General features: G+C 42.4%; 1 protein-coding gene across 4 annotated transcripts; it reads left to right on the plus strand.

The window, feature by feature from the left end:
- The first annotated feature begins 2,590 nt into the window (after nucleotides 1-2,590).
- On the plus strand, nucleotides 2,591-20,754 carry LOC110138033 (tripartite motif-containing protein 6). 4 transcript variants are annotated; one of them, XM_020894766.2, is made up of 8 exons: nucleotides 2,591-2,700; nucleotides 10,424-10,913; nucleotides 11,403-11,498; nucleotides 12,173-12,403; nucleotides 17,081-17,103; nucleotides 19,221-19,321; nucleotides 19,584-19,610; nucleotides 19,817-20,754. In XM_020894766.2, exons 2-8 carry the CDS (start codon nucleotides 10,482-10,484, stop codon nucleotides 20,377-20,379), a joined length of 1,473 nt encoding a protein of 490 aa, XP_020750425.2. In that variant the 5' UTR covers nucleotides 2,591-2,700; nucleotides 10,424-10,481; the 3' UTR covers nucleotides 20,380-20,754. The 4 variants fall into 4 exon arrangements, with proteins under 4 accessions (XP_020750425.2, XP_020750424.2, XP_070320294.1 ...); XM_020894764.2 differs by lacking the exon at nucleotides 2,591-2,700 and adding an exon at nucleotides 2,752-2,774; XM_020894765.2 differs by lacking the exon at nucleotides 19,584-19,610 and having other exon boundaries at nucleotides 2,616-2,700.
- Nucleotides 20,755-20,907: the final 153 nt, after the last annotated feature.

Here is a 20,907-nt window from a genome sequence, read left to right on the forward strand (position 1 = left end):
ACAAACGTAAATTGGGGGTCTCAGAGTTTATTTGTAAAGCAGATATTTCACTTTTCACTAACTTCTCTGTGATAAATTGAATTTCAAGTGCAAAAATCAAATCTATAAAGTCAAATGAAGATATCTTTTTAAGGGGTGGGAGTGAGTGGATTGGGCTTGAATAAAGTAGGGGTTAAAAAATGTGGAATAAGGTGAAGGAAATAAGGAAGATCAAGGAAAACTTGTTAGCAGAACCAAAAGATAAAAAGACATTCTAAAAGCAGCAGTGTAACTTCTACCTTGAAATTCTGGAGTAGCTATTCTCAAAAGAAAAACAATTCAGATGAAGAAAATGCAAGTTGTATTGAATGGAATGTTATAAACTCTCTGGTTTACTAACCCTCATGTTTAAAAAGAGCTTTTGATGAAATGAATTTTGAGCTAATTCCTGAGCTAGATATCATCCTTCTTTTGAATCTAGTCCTTGCTAGATACTGGTCTTCTTTAATGTCAAGGCTCTCTTGAACTATTTTTTGGCTTTTTGCTCTGTTCCTTTCAAGGTACTTTCCCTGGAAATATCTTTCTTCAGTGGGCTCCTTTGAATATCAGCTCACATTTCTCTTCTTATTCGTATTTTTCATCTCTTAATTTTACCTTTTCTTCCGAATAGACTTCATTAAGATGTGAGAGTAAAAGATCTGGCTATACATCATGATTTACTTATCTTTAATTTCCACCTACACTTGGTCATCAATTTCAGGAAGAGAAAACCAATTATTAACAAATTCATTATCTTCTAGCTATACTCAATAGAATCTAGTTAAGCAATTTCCCTCCAAATTAAAGCAATAATTAGACATTTATTTTCCCTGGATTTAGGCATTGTCTGTCACCTCCAAACCTCTTCAACCTGATTAGTGCTGCCAGGAGATTTTTTCTTACATAACATTTAGACATTCAGAATATCTCATTTCCAACTACACCCTACCATCTCTCTCTCTTTCACACACACACATACACACACACACTCCCTAATGATTTCCCAACAATGTCAAGACAATCCAGTGAGGAAAGAATATGTTCCCGAGACAACAGGCTATCCACACTCAAAAGAATAAAACAGAACCTCTATCTCACACAGTAAAAATGAACTTAAAATAGATGATAGCTCTAAGTGTAAGAGTAAAATTACAAAATCTCTAGAAAAAAATATAGGAGAGTCTTCATGACTTTGAGTTAGGCAAAACCTTCATAGACATGACAGCAAAAGTACAAGTGACAAAAAAAATTGGATTTCATCAAAATTAAAAATCTAATCTTCAAAGGATGCAATCAAGAAAATGAAAAGACTACCCTAAGAATGGTAGAAGATATTCACAAATCACAGAACTCATAAAGGACTTGTATTTAGAATATATGAAAATCTCAGAAAAAGACAAATAACCCAAGTAAAAAAAAGGACCAAGGACATGAATAGACATTTCTCAAAAAAGGTACACAGTAAAGTGTATGAAAGGATGATAAACACTATTAGTCCTTAGGGAAATGCAAATTAAAATAATGATGAGATAGCACTTCACACAAAGTAAGTTATTATAATAGAAAACAAAACATATAATAACAAGTAGAGGCAAAGATGTGGAGAAACTGGAACCCTTCGTACAAAGCTGGTGGGAATGCAAAAATTACAGTCACTTTGGGAAACAGCCCGGAATTTCTTCACAAAAGTAAATACATGATCCAGCAATTCTATTCTTAGGTATATAACCAAGAGAAATAAAACGCCTATGTTTATTAAAAAAAAATTGTACAAGAAAATTCATAGACACATTATTCACAATAGCCAAAAAGTAAAAACAATCCAAATGTCTAAAAACTGATGGATGAACAAAATGTGAAAAACCTATCCAATAGAGTATTACTTAGGTGTCAAAGGAACAAAATACTCATACAGGATACAACATGGATGAACCTAGAAAATACTATGTTGAATCACAGAGCCCTCTGCTCTGATTTTTATCTGGACACCCTCATACGTCCAGGTCCCCCTTCCCTATCTGCCTTTCCAGACCAAGTCAGTTTCCTTGGGGCAGAAAGTTTAGCCTTTCTTTTCTTCTCAGAATTGCTGTGCTATTAAACCCCTATAGTTGAAGTTCCTGAAGCTTCATAAACCTTGCTTGTGTTCCTAAAGACCTAAGTAGAAACATTGACAGTCTCTCAGTTATATCGATTAAAATTAATACAGTTATATCCGTAATACAAGTTCCAATTATATTTGTAATTTTAAATTGATAAACTTTAATGATCTTTTTGCAAAGCATGCCGTCATAACGCCAAGTTGTTATCTTTCCTTATCCATATAACTTTATACTTTTATTCGGACATTTTAATTGATATTTTAATATGGAGTACAGGTATACTCAATGTTGCTAACACTGACATATGAAGTCGGAAAGTCAAACTGAAAACAATCTACAAGTACCATCCCAGGCCTTCAGGTGTTGGCCGAGACCTCCCAATTTGCGGTTCAACCGGTAAGCAGAACCGCCTCCTTGAAGCCGCATTCGGCCCTGGAGTGCAGGACCCAGCGCGGCGCTGGACAAATCAGCAGCATCTCCTCCCCCCGGCCCCGCCCCCGCCCCTTCCCCACCAGCCTTTCTGCCTCGGTGGCGGCGGCGGCTGCTGTAAAGCCTCGGCTCTGATCCAAGTCACAGATTCCAGGTTGGTGAGCGAATCCATTTTCTGGCCAGCCGCCGCTGTCCCCACTAGTGTTCAGAGTTTGACCCGTCCTACAGGTTGGTTGGGGGTGTTCGCGGGTGGAGGCCGAGTGAGGGAGACCTCTGCAGTTTGGAGATGACTCAAGTTCAGGAAAGGAGTGAGAGAGAGACACCTTTGGAGCTGGGAGTGGCCTGTGTCAAGGTGGTGATAATGAAACCCTGCTTCTGGAAGCTAAAGGATGTCGGGCAGTCACCTCTGCAAGTCCTGTTAGGGCACGACGTTAGGGAATAACGGCCGACCTGGGGACTGGCTTGGATCCAGAGGTCAGCAGCCCTTCCCCCATCGCCAACTTTCCTGCTCCAGGAAGTGAGCTGCGTTTAGCCTGCCCCACCCCCACGCCCACCCCTGAGGCCCCGACTCCTCCCGGGGGAGTTGGGAGGTGAGCCTTCCGGACGCGCTCAGTCGGACCTGCGGGCTGCGCGCAATTTCCCCGGAGCGGGCAGGGCGGCGCCCCGCTGAGCTCAGGAAAAAAAGACCTATTAGTGAGCGTTGTCTGTTCTTCAGAGACTATTTGAAAAGGCTTTCGTTTGCCTTGACTATCTGAAGCCTCTACGTTCCCTTCACCCGGAGATGTCTGCCCTCTGTGGCTGGACTACTTACTGTCACTTGAAGTGACAGGGCGGTAGAAGAAAGGGGTCCCTTCCCTTGTGGGGCTCATGATACAGATCATTTATCTTTATTTCTTTCTCATCCTCACTGCGAAAGAGCTCAGCGAGATTAGAGACAACGTTTAATCTGTCAATGAAGACAGAAATGTGTGGTTAGGAGCATAGCAGCTGCGGCCAGAGAGCCTGGGCCCAGCGTCAGCCTCGGACACTTAGACCCAGCCTGTGTCCCCTACCTATTACTGGAGCTTCAGCTTCTTCCGCCTGTATAATGGACAGCGTAGTAATTACATTCTAGAGTTTTGGTGAGGTTTAAGTGAGGCAGAAGTTTAAACACAGGAGAGCGCCTGAAAAAAAATCGTAAATACTCAAAATATTAATCAAACTCAATACCTACCTTAGAAAAGTACGAAGTCAAAATTTTGGAAAGAATACCGATTTACTGACTTTTACTCTGAAAGCCGTTTTAATATCGAATTGTGAGCTTTCATTCTAAAAGATGTTTCAGATCTAAGTATCAGTTCATTCTCTGCCCTTCCCCACCCACCTTCCCCCCTTCCTATTTTGCACCCTAAATTGTATTTACCTGCGAAGAAGGCAGGGCTTCTGAGGACCTACTGTGCATACGAATCGCCAGAGATCTTATAAAAATGCAGATACTGAATTGGTTTCTTTGAGGCCCAGAAATTATGGATTCCAGTGTGGCAAGTTAGCACACCTCTTGACCATTTTCTGGAGGCTGCTTCTTATGTAACTGGTCCCACCCAGTCCTGGATTTGGCTTCTTTCATTTGCTAATGTGGGCTTCCCAGGTGTTGCTAGTGGTGAAGAACCCGCCTATCAATGCAGGAAAGACGTAAGAGAATGCAGGTTCGATCCCTGGGGTGGGAAGATCCCCTGGTGGAGGGCAAGGCAATCCATTCCATTCTTCTTTCCTGGAGAATTCTCACGGACAGAGGAGCCTGGCAAACTACAGTTCATGGGGTCCTAAAGAGTTGGACCGGACTGTAGAACTTTCACTTTCATTTGCTAATTTGATCTTCAGAGTTCTTCCGCTTAGGCTCTGGTATCTGCTCTCACACAGCCGGACTCGTTTCTCTACCGCTGTACTGCTCTCGAGACAAGGGACTCGGCTTTTCTTGTGTCATTTGGGTGGCATTGAGCAGTAGTCGTTGGTGAAGGGCCTAATGGGATGTGAGCAGGGCTCACTCAAACCCTTTATAACTGAATGTCAGCTGAGTCTGTTTTCTTCCTTTCCCCAGGTTCAACTTCATGACAAAAGACGTCAACTCTTACATAATCTTTTCTGTTCAAGAATCTTACTCTGCCTTGAATATCTCAAGTAGAGCATTAGATGGAAAAGAATTAGATGGAAAAGAATTATAGGGCCACATATATAATTTAAATTTTTCTATTGGCCTCTTTAAAACATTAGAAGAAATTGATTTTAATATATTTAACTTCATGCTCCCCAAATATATTTAGGCAATGTAATCAGTATTTAAAAATCCATTAATGAAATGTTTTAGATTATTTTTTCTTACCAGATAATTTTTTTCTTACCAAATCTCCAGTGTGTATTTTATACTTAAAACATCTCGTTTCCAATTAGTCACATCTCAAGTGCTCAGTAGCCACATGTGGCTACCGTGCTTGACAACACATTTCTAATTTGTGTTCAGGAGATCAGAAAATTAAGCCTCAGTTTTTCTTATGACATTTCTTCTATTTTTTGTTAGTTCTACTGAGTTGTCATTTACATTTAATAAGTTAGCAATTTTAAGCCTACAGTTCCATCAGATTTGACCATATATAGTTGTCCAAACAACACAGTCATGATATATACAGGGGATTTTCATCATCCTCCAAATTTTTTTGTGTCCCTATGTAATTCATTCCCTTCTGACAGCCCCGGGCCCTGGTATCCACTAGTCTGTTCTCAAATAGTAGACTTTTTTGTCATTTTTAGGATTTCATATAAATGAAATCATACCCACCTTATCCGTGCTGTCTAGTTTCTTTCATTTTGCATAATTCTTTTGAGGTTAATTTTTTGTATATATCAGTGCGTCCATTTTATTGTTTGGTAATACGCACTGAGGTCATGGTTTCAGCTCACTAGATCCCTAGCAATGCCTTATACGCACTTATCTCACAGATTGTTTTCTTGGTCTGGGGCACTTTCTTAGGCTCTTCTGTAAGGGCTTGTTACTGGCAGGCAACTTGATATTTTTTTAATCCTATCACACCCTCAAGAGGGGAAAATTGATGTCAATTACAGGACCTGTCACCAGATTCAATGGGTCGATATATTGCTTGGGGTGCATAGCCAATAGACCACCAACTACTGATTAAAGTAGAAGTGTTTCTTACTTGTGACAAGGAGACAGGGAGAAACTCTCAAAAACTGTTTTTCTGAACAGCAGGATCAGGGAAATTTTGTATCTGGGGTGCATGGCTATTCATGAAATGAAAGGCTTGGTCTTCCATATAGAATGGGTTTCTCTAGCTTGCCAAAAATGGCGAGCAAACAGGTGCTTGGTTGTTGGCTCACACTGTGGTTATCTTGTTGATTGGAATGCACTGTATCCTTTGTGAAACATCTGGTATTTGGAAATTTTTGCAACTTTTTGCAATGGTTAGTTTCTTCAAAACAATTCATACCTTGGTTTAAACTCCATCAGTTCCCTGCTGCTGCCTAGCTAACAGATTTTGCCCACCCTGGGCATGTTGTACACAGTGTACATCCACCTTTGCTGGGGGCCAGTCAAGAAACATTATGGAATTATATCTGCTGTCAGTCACTCTGTGGCCTACCTTGTACGTCAGGGTCACAGCTGGAATCAGAGGTAGTGTACCTTCAAGTAGGCAGTGCCTTTGTCAGCTGGGTCTTCTTTGGTGACCCAACTAGACTCCTAGGCCCATTCCTATATAGGCAAGTGGAACATGTGGTTTCCAATGAGTGATTCAATGCTGGAATACTATAAACAAATAATTTTAAATGTCTTTAAAATTATGTGATTTAAACCAACAGTAATATAATTTAATGACTGAAAACTTTCAAGAATGAGAAGATATTTTTCAGTGAGGACACCTATATTAAGCACAGACAAAAAATAAAGTTAGGGTCAGTTCCAATATCTTGAGTTGTCTCATCAGAGAAGCTACTAGCTTCCCTAACTAACCTTTATGTGAGGCACAGAAAAAAGACTGGGCCAGGTCCAGCTTTCTCACCTTGTTCTTAAATGACATCTTATTAAATCTTGTAATGATTTGAGATAGTGGATTTTTTCCCCCTAGGTCCAAAAGTAGGAGGAAGAGCTGAAAGGGATGAGAAAGTGATGCACTCATCATTATAACAAATATTTATATAGAGCTATCCATTCATCAGATTTTGCTGTATCCCTGTTCCTGGTAAAAATATCAAAGAAGCTCTTTTCATCATGGTACTCGGGCAGAACACTAAAGGATTGGCAAGCAGTGGTGGTATAAATGTAGTGACAGCCAGTTTTTACTGAGACTTCTACACAGGCTCAGGTAATTTATGACACGTGTGCTATATGGGAGGCCTTGTCATCAGCAATTCACAAAACCACATCTCAGATCAGGAATTACCACAGTGTTCCAGAACCAGAGACGACAAATTCGGATTCAGAGCTGCATTTGTGTCACCCCAGTTGGCAGTGCCTTCTCTTCTCATCTCACACTGTCAGGGAAAGGGAAGCATGGAGTCCCAGGGATGTGCCATGAGGAATGAAGCACAGCAGGGCTGGAGAAGGAGCCTGCAGATAGCTTAGGAAGTGCTGTAGGATGCTTTCAAACATCAGAAGAAGGGAGCTACCGTGCTGACTCAGTACAGCTGAAAAATGAGACAAGCACCAGTCAGGAGTGGGTAGAAACAAGCTGAGCCACTTTGTGATCTGAGTGTCTTTGTAGGTGGTGTGGGGGGTGGGGGGTGCATAAAGGAAACAGTCTCTTCTTTAAGGACCAGCCAACAACTGAGGTTTGGATTTGCATAAAACTAGATTATAACCTTTGCTTCATCAGTTATTCATTCCGAGACATTTGGTAATTGAATTTTAAGAATTTCACTTTTCGCATTTGTAAAAAAAGGTGTTATTACATTTATCTGATTGAGTTATTATGGGATTAGATTATATAATGCCTGTAAAAAGTTCAGCCATTGCCTCTCATAAAAAGCAATCAGAAAATGGTCTCTGATTATTTTTTGTTTTCCACTGTCCCTGGCAACAAATAACTTCATGCGTACATACTTGCTTGCATTAATAATGATTGTCTTTGCTGTATGTTCAAAAGAGGATGTGTTTCTTGCTCAAAGTCTGAATGGTACACTTCCTTGTACAGGATTTATTTCAACCATCCCTATCTCCCCATATCAACTACAGCACTGTGCTTGACTCAGGTCTTTTCCCACAGTTGCCTTGTGTAAAAGCTGTGGAGTTGGGAGAGCTCTGAAGCAGAAGTCACAAGATAGCCTCTCCCTGTCATATAATTTTTTAAAATTGAGCTACAGTTCATATACCCTTTCAAGGTATACAAATAAGGTGTGTTTTTTTTAATCACAAGGATGTTCACTAGCACCACTGTCTAATTCCAGAATATTTTCATCACCCCCTCAAAGTGACTCCACATGCATTAGTAGTCATTCTCTATTCCCCATCCCACCAACTTGTGGCAACCACTAATCTACTTTGTGTGTCTGTAGATTTTTCTACTCCAGATTATTTTTAAACTTTATTTATTTATGCTGCACTGGGTCTTCATTGCTTTTGCGTGGGCTCTCTCTAGTTGCAGCAAGTAAGGGTTACTCTTCATTTTGGTGTGCGGGCTTCTCATTGTGGTGACTTCTCGTTGCGGAGCACAGGCTCTTAAGTGCATGGGCTTTGGTAGTTGCAGCACATGAGCTCAGTTGTGGCATGTGATCTCTAGGGCACGGGCTCAGTAGTTGTGGCGCATGGACTTTGCTCCGCTGCATGTATAATCTTCCTGGACCTGGGATCGAACCTGTGTCTCCTGCATTGTCAAGTGGGTTCTCATCTATGCCACCAAGAAAGTCCTAGACATTTCTTATAAAAGGAGTTATATAATATATGATCTTTTGCATCTGGTTTTACTCACTTAGCGAGTTTTCACAGCTCATCCATGTTATTAAAGGCGTCAATTCTTCATTCCTCTTTTTCCTCCATTTTTATCCTTTTCTCCTATTAGCGATTCTGAAATACTTTTCCCAAATGCTATAAGAACTCTTTGTCCCAAATACCCCACCTGCACACTTCTGCCTAGGTCTGCTCTTGGTGAATTATCCTATCCCTACACCATATGTGACCTCAACTGCCCACCTGTCTCTTCCTCTCCTATTCACATGGGCCCCTTAAGCCTCCTGCTAGAGTTTTGGACAGGCCTGGTAAAGTCTTGTCCCCAAAGCACCAGGTCTGTGTCGGACTTGGAGCACCCATAAGACCATCTTTGCAGTCCATGGGGTCTCAAAGAGTTGGACACGACTGAGCAACTGAACTGAACCTAACACCATCTTTCTTGGAGAAGGAAATGGCAATCCACTCCAGTATTCTTAACTGGAGAATTCCATGGACAAAAGAGCCTGGCAGGCTACAGTCCATGGGGTCACAAAGAGTTGGACATAACTAAGCACTAACACAAACACACCACCATCTTTGGGATTAAAGTTACAAGATTGAGGATGGAGCTTTGAACTAGGTCTCTGGACGTGAGAAGTGTTGCCGGCTCTGTGATTTACAAGCTGTGTGATTTTTATAAAGTCACTTAGTTTCTCTGTTTATCAAAAGGCCAAAAATAATTTATTCATAGTTTTCCTATGAGGGATAAAGCAGGGGAATGTGGTTTTGAAATCACAACTGGTTATAAAAGTGTTGGTTGTAAAGATATGACATTACCTTATTGTGGTCATTGTCATTTCTTTGGGTTTTTCTGGGAAAGTGACTGTGAAAGATGAAAGGGCTCTTTGTAAAGCTCTGCTGGAAGATGGTCATGTCTTCCCAATAAATGATAACCTTTGAATTTGGAGATTAGATCCTGGAGAGACATGCCAGCAGGATGGCAAAGAGAGGTGAAGAAGCTGATGAGAAAGATCTAATCATCTATGGAGAGATGAGGAGGTTCTAGTTTTCTTCATCAAAAGTTGAGGACCTGTGTGTCAGGCACTAAACTCATTCAGTAATAAGCAAAACAGTCCCTGATCTCATAGAGCTTATATTCCATTGGGAGGATTCAGACAAATAAAGATGCGTATTGTTGTTTAGTTACTTAGTCATGTCTGATTCTTTGTGACCCCATGAACTGTAACCCACCAGACTCCTCTGTCCATGGGATTTCCAGGCAAGAATACTGGAGTGGGTTGCCATTTCCTTCTCCAGGGGATCTTCCTGACCCAGGGATCAAACTTGCATCTCCTGCATTGGCAGGCAGGTTCTTTACCACTCTGCCACCAGGGAAGCCCCCCAAAAGAAATGTATTAGGTGGTGATAAAAAGAAAAATCAAGCCATTGGGTCTATGGAGAACGATGGTGTGGGTGGCTGTGCCTTAGCTAGGCTTGACAGAGAAAACTCTTCTGATAAGTAAACGTGTAGGGAGAGAGTTGAAGGAAGTCAGAGAGTCATGTGGATACCAGGGTGAAGGGGCTTCCTTGCAGTAGGAACAGCAAGTGCAAGCATCCTGAGGCAGCAGCATGTTCTGGTGCTTTGAACATTGAGGATGTGTGTTGGTGGGCTGAGAAAAGGTTAAACAGATGGTGACTCACCCAAGGCCACTTCTCTCCAGGATCTCATTGTCCCTTTATCCAGTGAGTAAAAAGAAATTGTTTTATTGCTATAATGAGGACCTCATTGCTATAATGAGGGTGCAAATTGATGTCTAATGTGAGGCAGGGGCAAAGAACATGTTTGAAGTTAGAATGAGAAGTTCCCATTACCCCAGTGCCTGACCTCTTTATCCAGAACAGTCAGCTTCCCTTTGTCTCCCTCATTTCTTACCCTGAACCCTTTTTTGTTTGCCCATCTACCCAGGATTCTAAACGCTGGAAGCACCTTAGAAGTCAGGGCTGGCCAGGCAGAGGCCAGGAAAATGGCTACAATGACTTCAGCAGTCCTGGTGGACATCCAAGATGAAGTGACCTGCCCCATCTGCCTGGAGCTCCTGACCGAACCCCTGAGCATAGACTGTGGACACAGCTTCTGCCAAGCCTGCATCACTGCAAACAACAAGGAGTCTCTGCCTGGCCAAGATGGGCAGAACAGGTGTCCCGTGTGCCAGACCAGCTACTGGCTTGGGAACCTGCGGCCCAATCGGCACCTGGCCAACATAGCCGAGAGGCTCAGGGAGGTGGTGTTGGGCTCAGGGAAGCAGCTGAATGTGATTCTTTGTGCGCACCATGGAGAGAAACTCCAGCTTTTCTGTGAGGAGGATGGGAAGCTCATTTGCTGGCTTTGCGAGCGGTCTCAGGAGCACCGTGGTCACCACACATTCCTCATGGAGGAGATAGCCCAGGAGTACCAGGTGGGGGCCCAGGTGGAGGGAAGACAGGCAGGAACAGACTGCTTGGTAGATTTTAACTTTTCTTTCTGCTCTAATCTAATTTCTTTGTAGTCCTCTCATTTACCTAGAGGGTGAACCTAGAAAAAGCCCTTCTGACCAAGAGCAGAGACCGTCTCTTTCTTGCTTACCATGATTGGCTCTGCATGTGTAGAGACTGCTGCTGAAGGCCAGCAGGGGGCTAGACAGGTTGAGTGCAGGGGGTATATTGGCAGTGAGAGTAAAGAACTTAAAGTGATTCATAGTCAGGTGGTTCCCCTGCAGAAAAGAGAATGTGCCTATTCTCACTGATTTCCATCCCTTGTTTGTAAAAGGTAACTTTGACCTTCTCAGTTTTTCATTCCAGGGCTGGCATCTCCTGAGGTCAGCATAATCTCTCCCCCATTCATTCCATGTCTTGGCACTGAGACAGTTTGACACTTGACCCTACTTGACTTGATGTGTTTCTTCCAGGAGAAGTTCCAGGAGTCTCTGAAGAAGCTGAGGCAAGAGCAGCAGGAAGCCGAGAAATTAACAGCTGTTATCAGAGAGAAGAGGACATCCTGGAAGGTAAGAGATTCTTCTGAAGGTGTCCTGGAGCAGAAATCAAGCCAGGCCATGGGAGCTGAGGGCAAAGGAGACCCAGTTTTGTCTGTTTCCCAGTTTGGCTAGATAAGCTTCCCTTTGCCCAGTTCTTCACTGCAAGCCTTCCAAACAAGGCTGTTGTTCTTGGTGCACAGTAAGGGGGAGAGAAGGGGGAATAGAAATGAACATATCAAAAGGAATCTAGGTTTCTGAAGATAAGTATATGGGAAAATAACCATAGTCATTGGCAGCCCTTAATTAAGGATTCTGGACCTTGTTCTATAGTTTTAAAAGTTGGAAAAAATAGGTCAGGCACAGGCCAGTCATTATATCAATATTGAAAACTGGAAGAGGAGGCTGATGCCAAGTCCTGACAGGCCAGAGAGGGTGTTTAGAAACTGAACCACCCCCAGGAATCAAAGTCTCCGTCTTAGAAGCCTAGATAAGGCAGCCTGGGACCAGTGGTCCGAGAAGAGCTGAAGGGAGAACAGGAGGAAAGAGCAGGTTCTGCAGGGCCTACTCCCCCATTTGCTCCTCCATCCTAGTGAGACCTTCCAGGAAAACAATGCTGAGCCTGCCTCCCCCACCCCTCTGCCCCTTATACAGGAGACCCTCAGCTCAACAGACTAGCAGCCTCTTTTTTTCCCTTGTTCCTTAAGAATCAGATGGAACCTGAGAGACACAGGATCCAGAAACAGTTTGATCAGTTGAGGAGCATCCTGGACAAAGAGGAGCAGCGACAGCTGAAGAAGCTGGAGGAGGAGGAGAGGAGGGGGCTGAACATCATAGCAGAAGCTGAGGTCGAGCTGGTCCAGCAGAGCCAGTCTCTGAGAGAGCTCATCTCAGACCTGGAGCGCCGTTGTGAGGGGTCAGCAACAGAGCTCCTGCAGGTAAGAATGGGAAAGGGGCCCATGATCTGAGAGTCAAGACCAAGAGAAGATAACTCTCCTTCCCTTCTGATGTGGGACTCCTATCCTGGTGGAGGAAAGAAAAAAAAAACTCTCCTCTGAGAGAATAGCATTGAAACATGTATATTATCAAGTGTGAAACAGATCGCCAGCCCAGATTGGATGCATGAGACAAGTGCTCAGGGCTGGTGCACTGGGAAGACCCAGAGGGATGGGATGGGGAGGGAGGTGGGAGGGGGGACCGGGATGGGGAACACATGTAAATCCATGGCTGATTCATGTTAATGTATGGCAGAAACCACTACAATATTGTAAAGTAACTAGCCTCCAACTAATAAAAATAAATGAAAATAAATAGATATTTTAATGCAGTAATAGACAACTAAAAAAAAAAAAAGAAAAAATCTCCTTTGATCATATAGTGCCTCTTCGCTATTAGACAGTTGAAGGTTTAACCGTGGATAAAGCACAGGGTAATTAAAAGTACAAATGCTAAGGGATTGTCTCATTTTTATTTCCTTTATATAAAGGATACAAAAGTTCATTTAATACTATGTCAAAGATCTCATGTAGTGAGTGATATTTTATAGCATCATTTCTCAGTCTTGGTACTATTGACCTCTGATGCTGTGTTGGGATTGGTCAGGTTCCTTTCACCCAGATTAGTCACAGGCATACACAACCAAACTCAAGTACTTTAGAGATTTTTTTATGTAATCACCAGCCCTTCTTTGCTGTGACTCTCTTCTTTAGGACAGAATCATTGAACGTGTTGTAATAGAAGTTCAAACAGAACTTTTGAGGCACAAAGAAAGAACTCTGGTCTCTGTGTGTATATAGACTGGGAGAGTGCAAGCTGTCAAATCCAGAAATCTGATAGAGAGATTTGAACTGAGGTGGAAATCTGAGTGGCTATTTCTTCATAGAGTGAATAGAGTGACTGTTAAGTTGAAGCAGGATGCACCTTGAGACATTCTGAAACCTTCAGACTGTTCCTCATTTTCTGTTTGGTTTCTTGCTTTCCTCTTGCTGTCTTTCCTAGTGGAATAATCATTTATTTACTTAATTTTGGGCCCTAGTATTGGGGTCAGTTCAGTTCAGTTCAGTCACTCAGTCATGTCTGACTCTTTGTGACCCAAGCACGCCAGGCCTCCCTGTCCATTGCCAACTTCTGGAGTTTACTCAAACTCATGTCCATTGAGTCGGTGATGCCATCCAACCATGTCATCCTCTGTCATCCTCTTCTCTTCCTGCCTTCAATCTTTCCCAGCATCAGGGATCAGGGTTTTTTCAAATGAATCAGTTCTTCGCATCAGGTGGCCAAAGTTTTGGAGTTTCAGCTTCAGCATCAGTCCTTCCAATGAATATTCAGGACTGGTTTCCTTTAAGATGGAAAGGTTGGATCTCCTTGCAATCCAAGGGACTCTCAAGTTTTCTCCAACACCACAGTTCAAAAGCATCAATTCTTCGGCCCTCAGCCCTCTTTATAGTCCAGCTCTTACATCCACACATGACTACTGGAAAATCCATAGCTTTGACTAGACAGACCTTTATTGGCAAAGTAATGTCTCTGCTTTTTAAATATGCTGTCTAGGTTGGTCATAACTTTTCTTCCAAGGAGCAAGTGTCTTTTAATTTCATGACTGCAGTCACCATCTGCAGTGATTTTGGAGCCCCAAAAAATAAAGTCTGCCACTGTTTCCACTGTTTCCCCATCTATTTGCCATGAAGTGATGGGACCAGATGCCATGATCTTAGTTTTCTGAATGTTGAGTTTTAAGCCAACTTTTTCACTCTCTTCTTTCACTTTCATCAAGAGGCTCTTTAGTTCCTCTTCACTTTCTGCCATAAGGGTGGTGTCATCTGCATATCTGAGGTTATTGATATTTCTCCCGGCAATCTTGATTCCAGCTTGTACTTCATCCAGCCCAGCATTTCTCATGATGTACTCTGCATATAAGTTAAGTAAGCAGGGTGACAATATACAGCTTTGACATACTCCTTTCCCTATTTGGAACCAGTCTGTTATTGCATGTCCGAATCTAGCTGTTGCTTCCTGACCTGCCTACAGATTTCTCAGGAGGCTGGTCAGGTGGTCTGGTATTCCCATCTCTTTCAGATTTTTCCTGTTTGTTGTGATCCACACAGTCAAAGGCTTTGGCATCATCAATAAAGCAGAGGTAGATGTTCTTCTGGAACTCTGTTGCTTTTTCGATGATCCAACGGATGCTGGCAATTTGATCTCTGGTTCTTCTGCCTATTCTAAATCCAGCTTAAACATCTGGAAGTTCACGGTTCATGTGCTATTGAAGCCTGGGTTGGAAAATTTTGAGTATTACTTTACTAGCATGTGAGATGAGTACAATTATGTGGTAGTTTGAGCATTCTTTGGCATTGCCTTTCTTTGGGATTAGAATGAAAATTGACCTTTTCCAGTCCTGTGGCCACTGCTGAGTTTTCCAAATTTGCTGGCATACTGAGTGTAGCACTTTCACAGCATCATCTTTTAGGATTTGAAATAACTCAACTGGAATTCCATCACCTCTGTTAGCTCTGTTCGTATTGGGATCATCGGGTAGTTCGTATTGGGGTCATGGGGTCATGGGGTAGTTGTTTTCCACCTCTTGGAGCTTTTCCTCATTCACTGCTTCTGGTTTCATGTCTTTAGCTTATTCTTCTTGCTTTTTTCTTCATCTTTGATGTTGGGCTGCCCTAATGCTTGCTTCTAACCCCTTTACAAGTGTCCTCAAACTGGAAACATTGCTTCATAAGTACAAATGGATAATCAGTTTGTTTAATAGTTATTTGAGGAACCCGCTTTCAGTTTGTTTAATAGTTATTTGAGGAAGCCACTCTACTCTTCTACCCAGAACACCCAACGGCCGTTTTAACTAGAGTGTTATCTTAGTCAATTTTCATAGAACTTGCCCATCACAGACACTTCCTCCTTCTCTTTTCCATTATCTGTTTAACATTGTTGTGCATGAAGATTTGACAGCTGGATACGTGCCTGCAGCTTTCAAGTTTCAAAATGTGAACCCTGAGAATAAAGTTAAGCTAAGAGGAAGAGGCATGAAGTGGCACCCTGACTTGATCATTTGAGTGTCTTTAGGACTTCCCTGTAGCTCACACGGTTAACCTGCCTGTGATGCAGGAGACCAGGGTTTGATCCCTGGGTTGGGAAGTTCCTCTGGAGAAGGGAATGGCAATCCACTCCAGTATTCTTGCCTGGAGAATCTCATAGACAGAGAAGCCTGGCAGGCCACAGTCTGTGAAGTCGCAAAGAGTCGGAAATGACTGAGTGACTAACACACACACACATTATAAGTATGCCTTAAGATTAATACAGTCTTGGGACTCCCCTGGTAGTCCAGTGGTTAAGACTCCGTGCTTCCACTGCAGAGGGTGCAGGTTCAATCCCTGGTCAAGGAACTAAGATCCCACATGCAGTGTGATATAGCTAAAATAAAAATTGTTACAAACCTGAGTCTACATCTGCCACTTTACATATTCAAGCCAGTTTGAGTTGTGTTTTTACAAGATAAAACCAAAAATAGCTCCACTATTATGAAAATAGTTATTCTTATATTGCACAGATCAAACCATTGGCCTTTTCTTCTACTGAATTGAAGTGTATAGAGCAGAAGTTAGGAAGATCAATTAAGAGGCCATGAGATAATTCTACTCAAATGAATCAGGCAGTGGTAGTGATGATAGTAAAGAGCAGTGGCTAAAAGAAGTTAAGGGTGTGAAATGGACTACTTTGGTTTAAGATGGGATGTTGGGGTGAATATCAGTTTTTAAGACACTACTTTGCCTACATTTGGTGACTAAATGTTGATGTCATTGAAAAACATGGAAAGTAACAGAGAAGACTTTGAGGTTGCAGAAAAAGTAAGTTTTCTTTCAGACATCTTGAAACTGTGGTTCCTGTGGCTTATGTTGTTTTAGTTGCTAAGTCGTGTCCGGCTCTTTGTGACCCCATGGACTGTAGTCTGCCAGGCTTCTCTGTCCGTGGGATTTCCCAGGCAAGAATACTGGAATGGGTTGCCATTTCCTTCCCCAGGGGATCTTCCTGACCCAGGGGATTGATCCCACATCTCCTGCATTGACTGGCAGATTCTTTACCACTGAGTCACTAGGGAACCCTGTGGCTCATGTACTGGGGTATATAAAAGAAATGTGAGCATCATCAACAGGTGTGTGTGTGTTGAAATCAAGAAAAATACAAAGCAAAGCAACATAGAAGGTTAGGGGAGGTGGGATTTGAGAAACAGTAGCATTTAAGGTCTTGTATCCTCAGCAACCAGAATGTAAGCATCTAGATCACAGAAATTAGGACTTAGTCATGTAAGAGCATCTAGGACCAGGCACAGTGCCTGGCAAATGATAGATGATGTACATCTATAACATCACACACATACACACACAGTTATAAAAATAAATGCACTATGGCGTGTGTTGAATTATTTCCTGATATGCCTGGATAGGGCCTCAGGGAGAGTCTGCTTTGAATTCTTACCTCTACTTTGTGGCCTCCATATTGGATATCTTTATCCCCAACATATCATGGGATGGTGAGGGTGGGATGATAGGCATGGATGTGGTTTAGTAGAGGACAAGGTCTATTACTCCTTAACCTCTCTCTTTCTTTTCTAGGATGTGAGTGATGTTGCGAAAAGGTATGTGTAGAACATGAGGTGGTTCCCTTGGGTTGGCAAGATTCCTATACCCTGTGAGGAGGGGTAGGATGCTCCTATGGTAGAGTTATCTTACAGTCAATGAGAAAGGAAAAAAAGTCACCAGGCAGGGAAGATTTAGGACTATGGTGTCTTGAATTGCTTAGCATGAGAATTTGGGGTCCTTCAGAATAAAGGGAATGGCTTGGTTTGTATGTTAGGAGAAGTTGGGTTGCGGTAGGTCACAAATTGAGGACAGTGGTGTCCTTATTCAAGGATTACAGTATCACTGACTCACCTTGTACCTTTTGATAGAACAAACCTGTGTATACCTGCTTCCAGCCCTGATTCCAATACTCTATAGCTACCTAAAAATACACAGCGATTTTCTTTGCCCATATACTTTATTACAGGGAAATTTCCCATTTGCTTTTTTTTTTTTTTTCAGGGTTCAGGAATCAGCTCTAGGGACCTCTGCTTAAGTTTCCCTTTCTCTCTTGGCTTTGGAACAATCTGTACCTTGCTACCAAGTTTTCCTCAGACTACCATTTTTCTCAGTTAAAATAAAAACATAGATTGAGGTCTTGAAAAAAGTGACTTTGGCCCTGGAACAAGAACATATTCTGTATCATATACTCTAGAATTTCATTCTTCAAGGTGACCCCTAAAGTTGCCCACATACCTGGTACCTTGCGGCTCCTATGGACATGTGACCTGTGGAGCCTGTTGTCCCTTTAGAAGTTTTCATTCTCAGTCTGAGATGAGGACATTTCCTTTCTCCAACTGAGGTAGCATTCCCAGAGACTAAAGGACTGTTCTGAAGGTCTTTCTCTGTAGGCATCTGTAAGATATTAAGACCTAAACTGCAGACTCTTCAGAGGGAACCCTTGGTCTGATAACTCTGAAAGCCCCATAGCAGGTCCTGATGTCCTGCCTGTCCACACAGATACCTGTAGACTCTCTAAAAGTCACTGATGTTTTAAGTATTTTGTGTCTTTTTTAGAGGTAGCAAAAAATTTCCCAGCCATTATTTTATTTAATATTATACAGTCTCTTGGCTTCCCAGGTGGCTCAAGAAGTAAAGAATCTGTCTGCCAGTGCAGAAGATGTGGGTTCAATCCCTGGGTCAGGAAGATCCCCTGGGAGGAGGAAATAGCAACCCACTCCAGTATTCTTGCCTGAGAATCCCATGGACAGAGGAGCCTGGCAGGCTACAATCCATGGGATTGCAAAGAGTCAGACATGACTTAGTGACTTAGCATGCATACAGTCTCTAGGATGCAGACACAGAAGGGAAAATTGTTGTTTCACAAAACAACAAACCAAATAAAGAAACCAAAATGAGGCTTTGAGGGATAAATCCTATCAACTTAAAAAAAAATTGTATATTTGGTTCAAAAGAGTATATTAGTTTCAGATATACTACATGTTGATTCAATATTTTTATACATTATACTCCATTTAAAGTTATTATAAAATATTGGCCATATTCCCCATTCTGTACAAAAGATACATGCACCCCAGTATTCATTGCAGCACTGTTTACAATAGCCAAGATGTAGATGCATCCTAAGTGTTCATCAACAGTTGACTGAATAAAGAAGATGTGGTGTAGATATTAATAGATAGATATAGATACAGAAACAGATAGAGATACTGTTTTTGTGACTCTGTGCTCAGTCATGTCCAGCTCTGTGCAACCCCATGGACTGTAGCCCGCCAGACTCTTCTGTCCATGGGATTCTCCAGGCAAGAATACTGGAGCGGGTTGCCATGCCCTCCTCCAGGGGATCTTCCCAACCCAGGAATCAAACCTGTGTCTCTTGCATCTCCTGCATTGGCAGGCGGATTCTTTACTACTAGTGCCACCTGGGAAACCCAGATGTAGGTACTACACAGTCATAAAAAAAAAAGCATGAAAATCTTATCAACATGTACACATATGGTGAGAAGCTAGTTTTTAGTCCAGGTCTTCTGGCTCCTATGCCAGAGCTCTTTGCAGAATGATGCTAATTTTCTTCAGGAAAGAATGTTGAAGTTCACCAGTGGGCCTGGGACACAGGAATTAGAGGCACCCAAGTTTAGCAGTGTTGGAGTTTCGTAATGTCTTTTCTCTCTAGGAGTGAGTTCTGGACCCTGAAGAAGCCAGAGGCTCTCCCCACCAAGCTGAAGAGTATGTTTCGAGCTCCAGATCTGAAAAAGATGCTGCGAGTGTTTAGAGGTGAGGAGTTTCAGGGAACAGAGTTTGAATGGGGGATCGTGGTAGTAGTAGGAAATGAAAAGAATGGAGGACGTAGTTGGTATTTGGGGACAGTGGCAGAGGGAGAGACACAATATGCTGAGGAAGATGGGGTTCATATTCAAAAGGGGAATAAAGTGGCCAGTTCACAACCGTAGTGAATTCCCGGACACTCCCCTGACCCAGGTAAGGGAGAGACAGCAGACCTGAGACTGCTGGTGTGATTGACTCTTTGTCATTACAGAGCTGACAGATGTCCAGAGCTACTGGGGTAAGTAGAAACTGTGGCCTCTTTAAGCTGGCCTGTGCTTATCCTCCTCACTCATAGCCACACACACTCTCAGATATGAGGTGTCGCTACTCCCCAGCACCCCCTAACCCAGCTCCATTTCCTCCCACTCAGAACCTACGTTTGCTCTTCTCAGAGTCATAAGACCATGTACCATCCTCTGATGATGCTGTACTTTTCTCCCACAGTGGACGTGACCCTGAATCCACACACGGCTAATTTAAATCTTGTCCTGTCTAAGAACCGGAGGCAGGTGCGATTTGTGGGCGCTCAGCTGTCCGGGTCTCATCTGGAGGAGCATTACGGCTGTGGTGTCCTGGGCTCTCGGCACTTTTCCTCAGGGAAGCATTACTGGGAGGTAGATGTGGCCAAGAAGACTGACTGGATCCTGGGGGTGTGCAGTGATTCAGTGGGACCTGCTTTCTCTTTCAACCAGTTTGCAAACAATCGGAATGTTTACTCCCGATACCAGCCTCAAAGCGGGTACTGGGTGATTGGATTACATCACAAGCATGAATACAGAGCCTACGAGGAATCGTCCACGTCCCTGCTCTTATCCATGACAGTGCCCCCTCGCCGAATTGGGGTGTTCTTAGACTATGATGCCGGCACAGTCTCCTTTTACAATGTCACCAACCATGGCTTCCCCATCTACACCTTCTCTAAGTATTACTTTCCTACAACCCTTTGTCCGTATTTTAATCCTTGCAACTGTGTGTTCCCGATGACTCTGCGTCGCCCAAGCTCTTAAACTTTCTGAGTTTATACCCTGTACTCCAAGCCTCTCCTTATCTCAGTTTATCCTTTCTTTCCCGTTGACCATTTGGTGAAGATTTTTCTTTGTTGATGCAGTATAAGAAAATACCGTTCTATCTGATGTCAGTTTATGTACTGAATGGAAAATTGAGTTTCAACATATGTTGTGTCTATAATTACTGAGATAGTTACATGTCATTTTTATTCTGTTACTGACTATATTGATTTGTTTTAATTTTGAAACCAACACAAATTTCTGGAATAAACCACTATTATTATTCATAGGCAATACTGGATTTGTTTTTGCTCATATGTTGTTTAGGTTCTGTCTTCATCTCTGTTTGTGAAATAAAATCGACCTGTAACTTTATATTCCTGTAACATTGTTGTCAGCTTTTATAAAATGCAATATATGAGCAAAGAAATTGCTGGGTTTCTTGTGTAAGTATACATAGAATTGAGTGCTAAAATCCATTGAGTGTTTTTTTGTGTAAGTATATAAGATTGAGTGCTAAAACATTAA

Source organism: Odocoileus virginianus, unplaced genomic scaffold (genome assembly GCF_023699985.2).
Source record: "Odocoileus virginianus isolate 20LAN1187 ecotype Illinois unplaced genomic scaffold, Ovbor_1.2 Unplaced_Contig_20, whole genome shotgun sequence".
Classification (NCBI taxonomy): Eukaryota; Metazoa; Chordata; class Mammalia; order Artiodactyla; family Cervidae; genus Odocoileus; species Odocoileus virginianus.

Excerpts from the sequence above, each read along its gene's own strand:
- LOC110138033 (XM_020894766.2), top strand. The coding sequence starts at position 10,482 with ATGGCTACAATGACTTCAGCAGTCCTGGTGGACATCCAAGATGAAGTG. Across the intron at positions 10,914-11,402 it reads AGATAGCCCAGGAGTACCAG|GAGAAGTTCCAGGAGTCTCT; the intron begins GTGGGGGCCCAG and ends TGTTTCTTCCAG. Across the intron at positions 19,322-19,583 it reads GATGCTGCGAGTGTTTAGAG|AGCTGACAGATGTCCAGAGC; the intron begins GTGAGGAGTTTC and ends TTGTCATTACAG.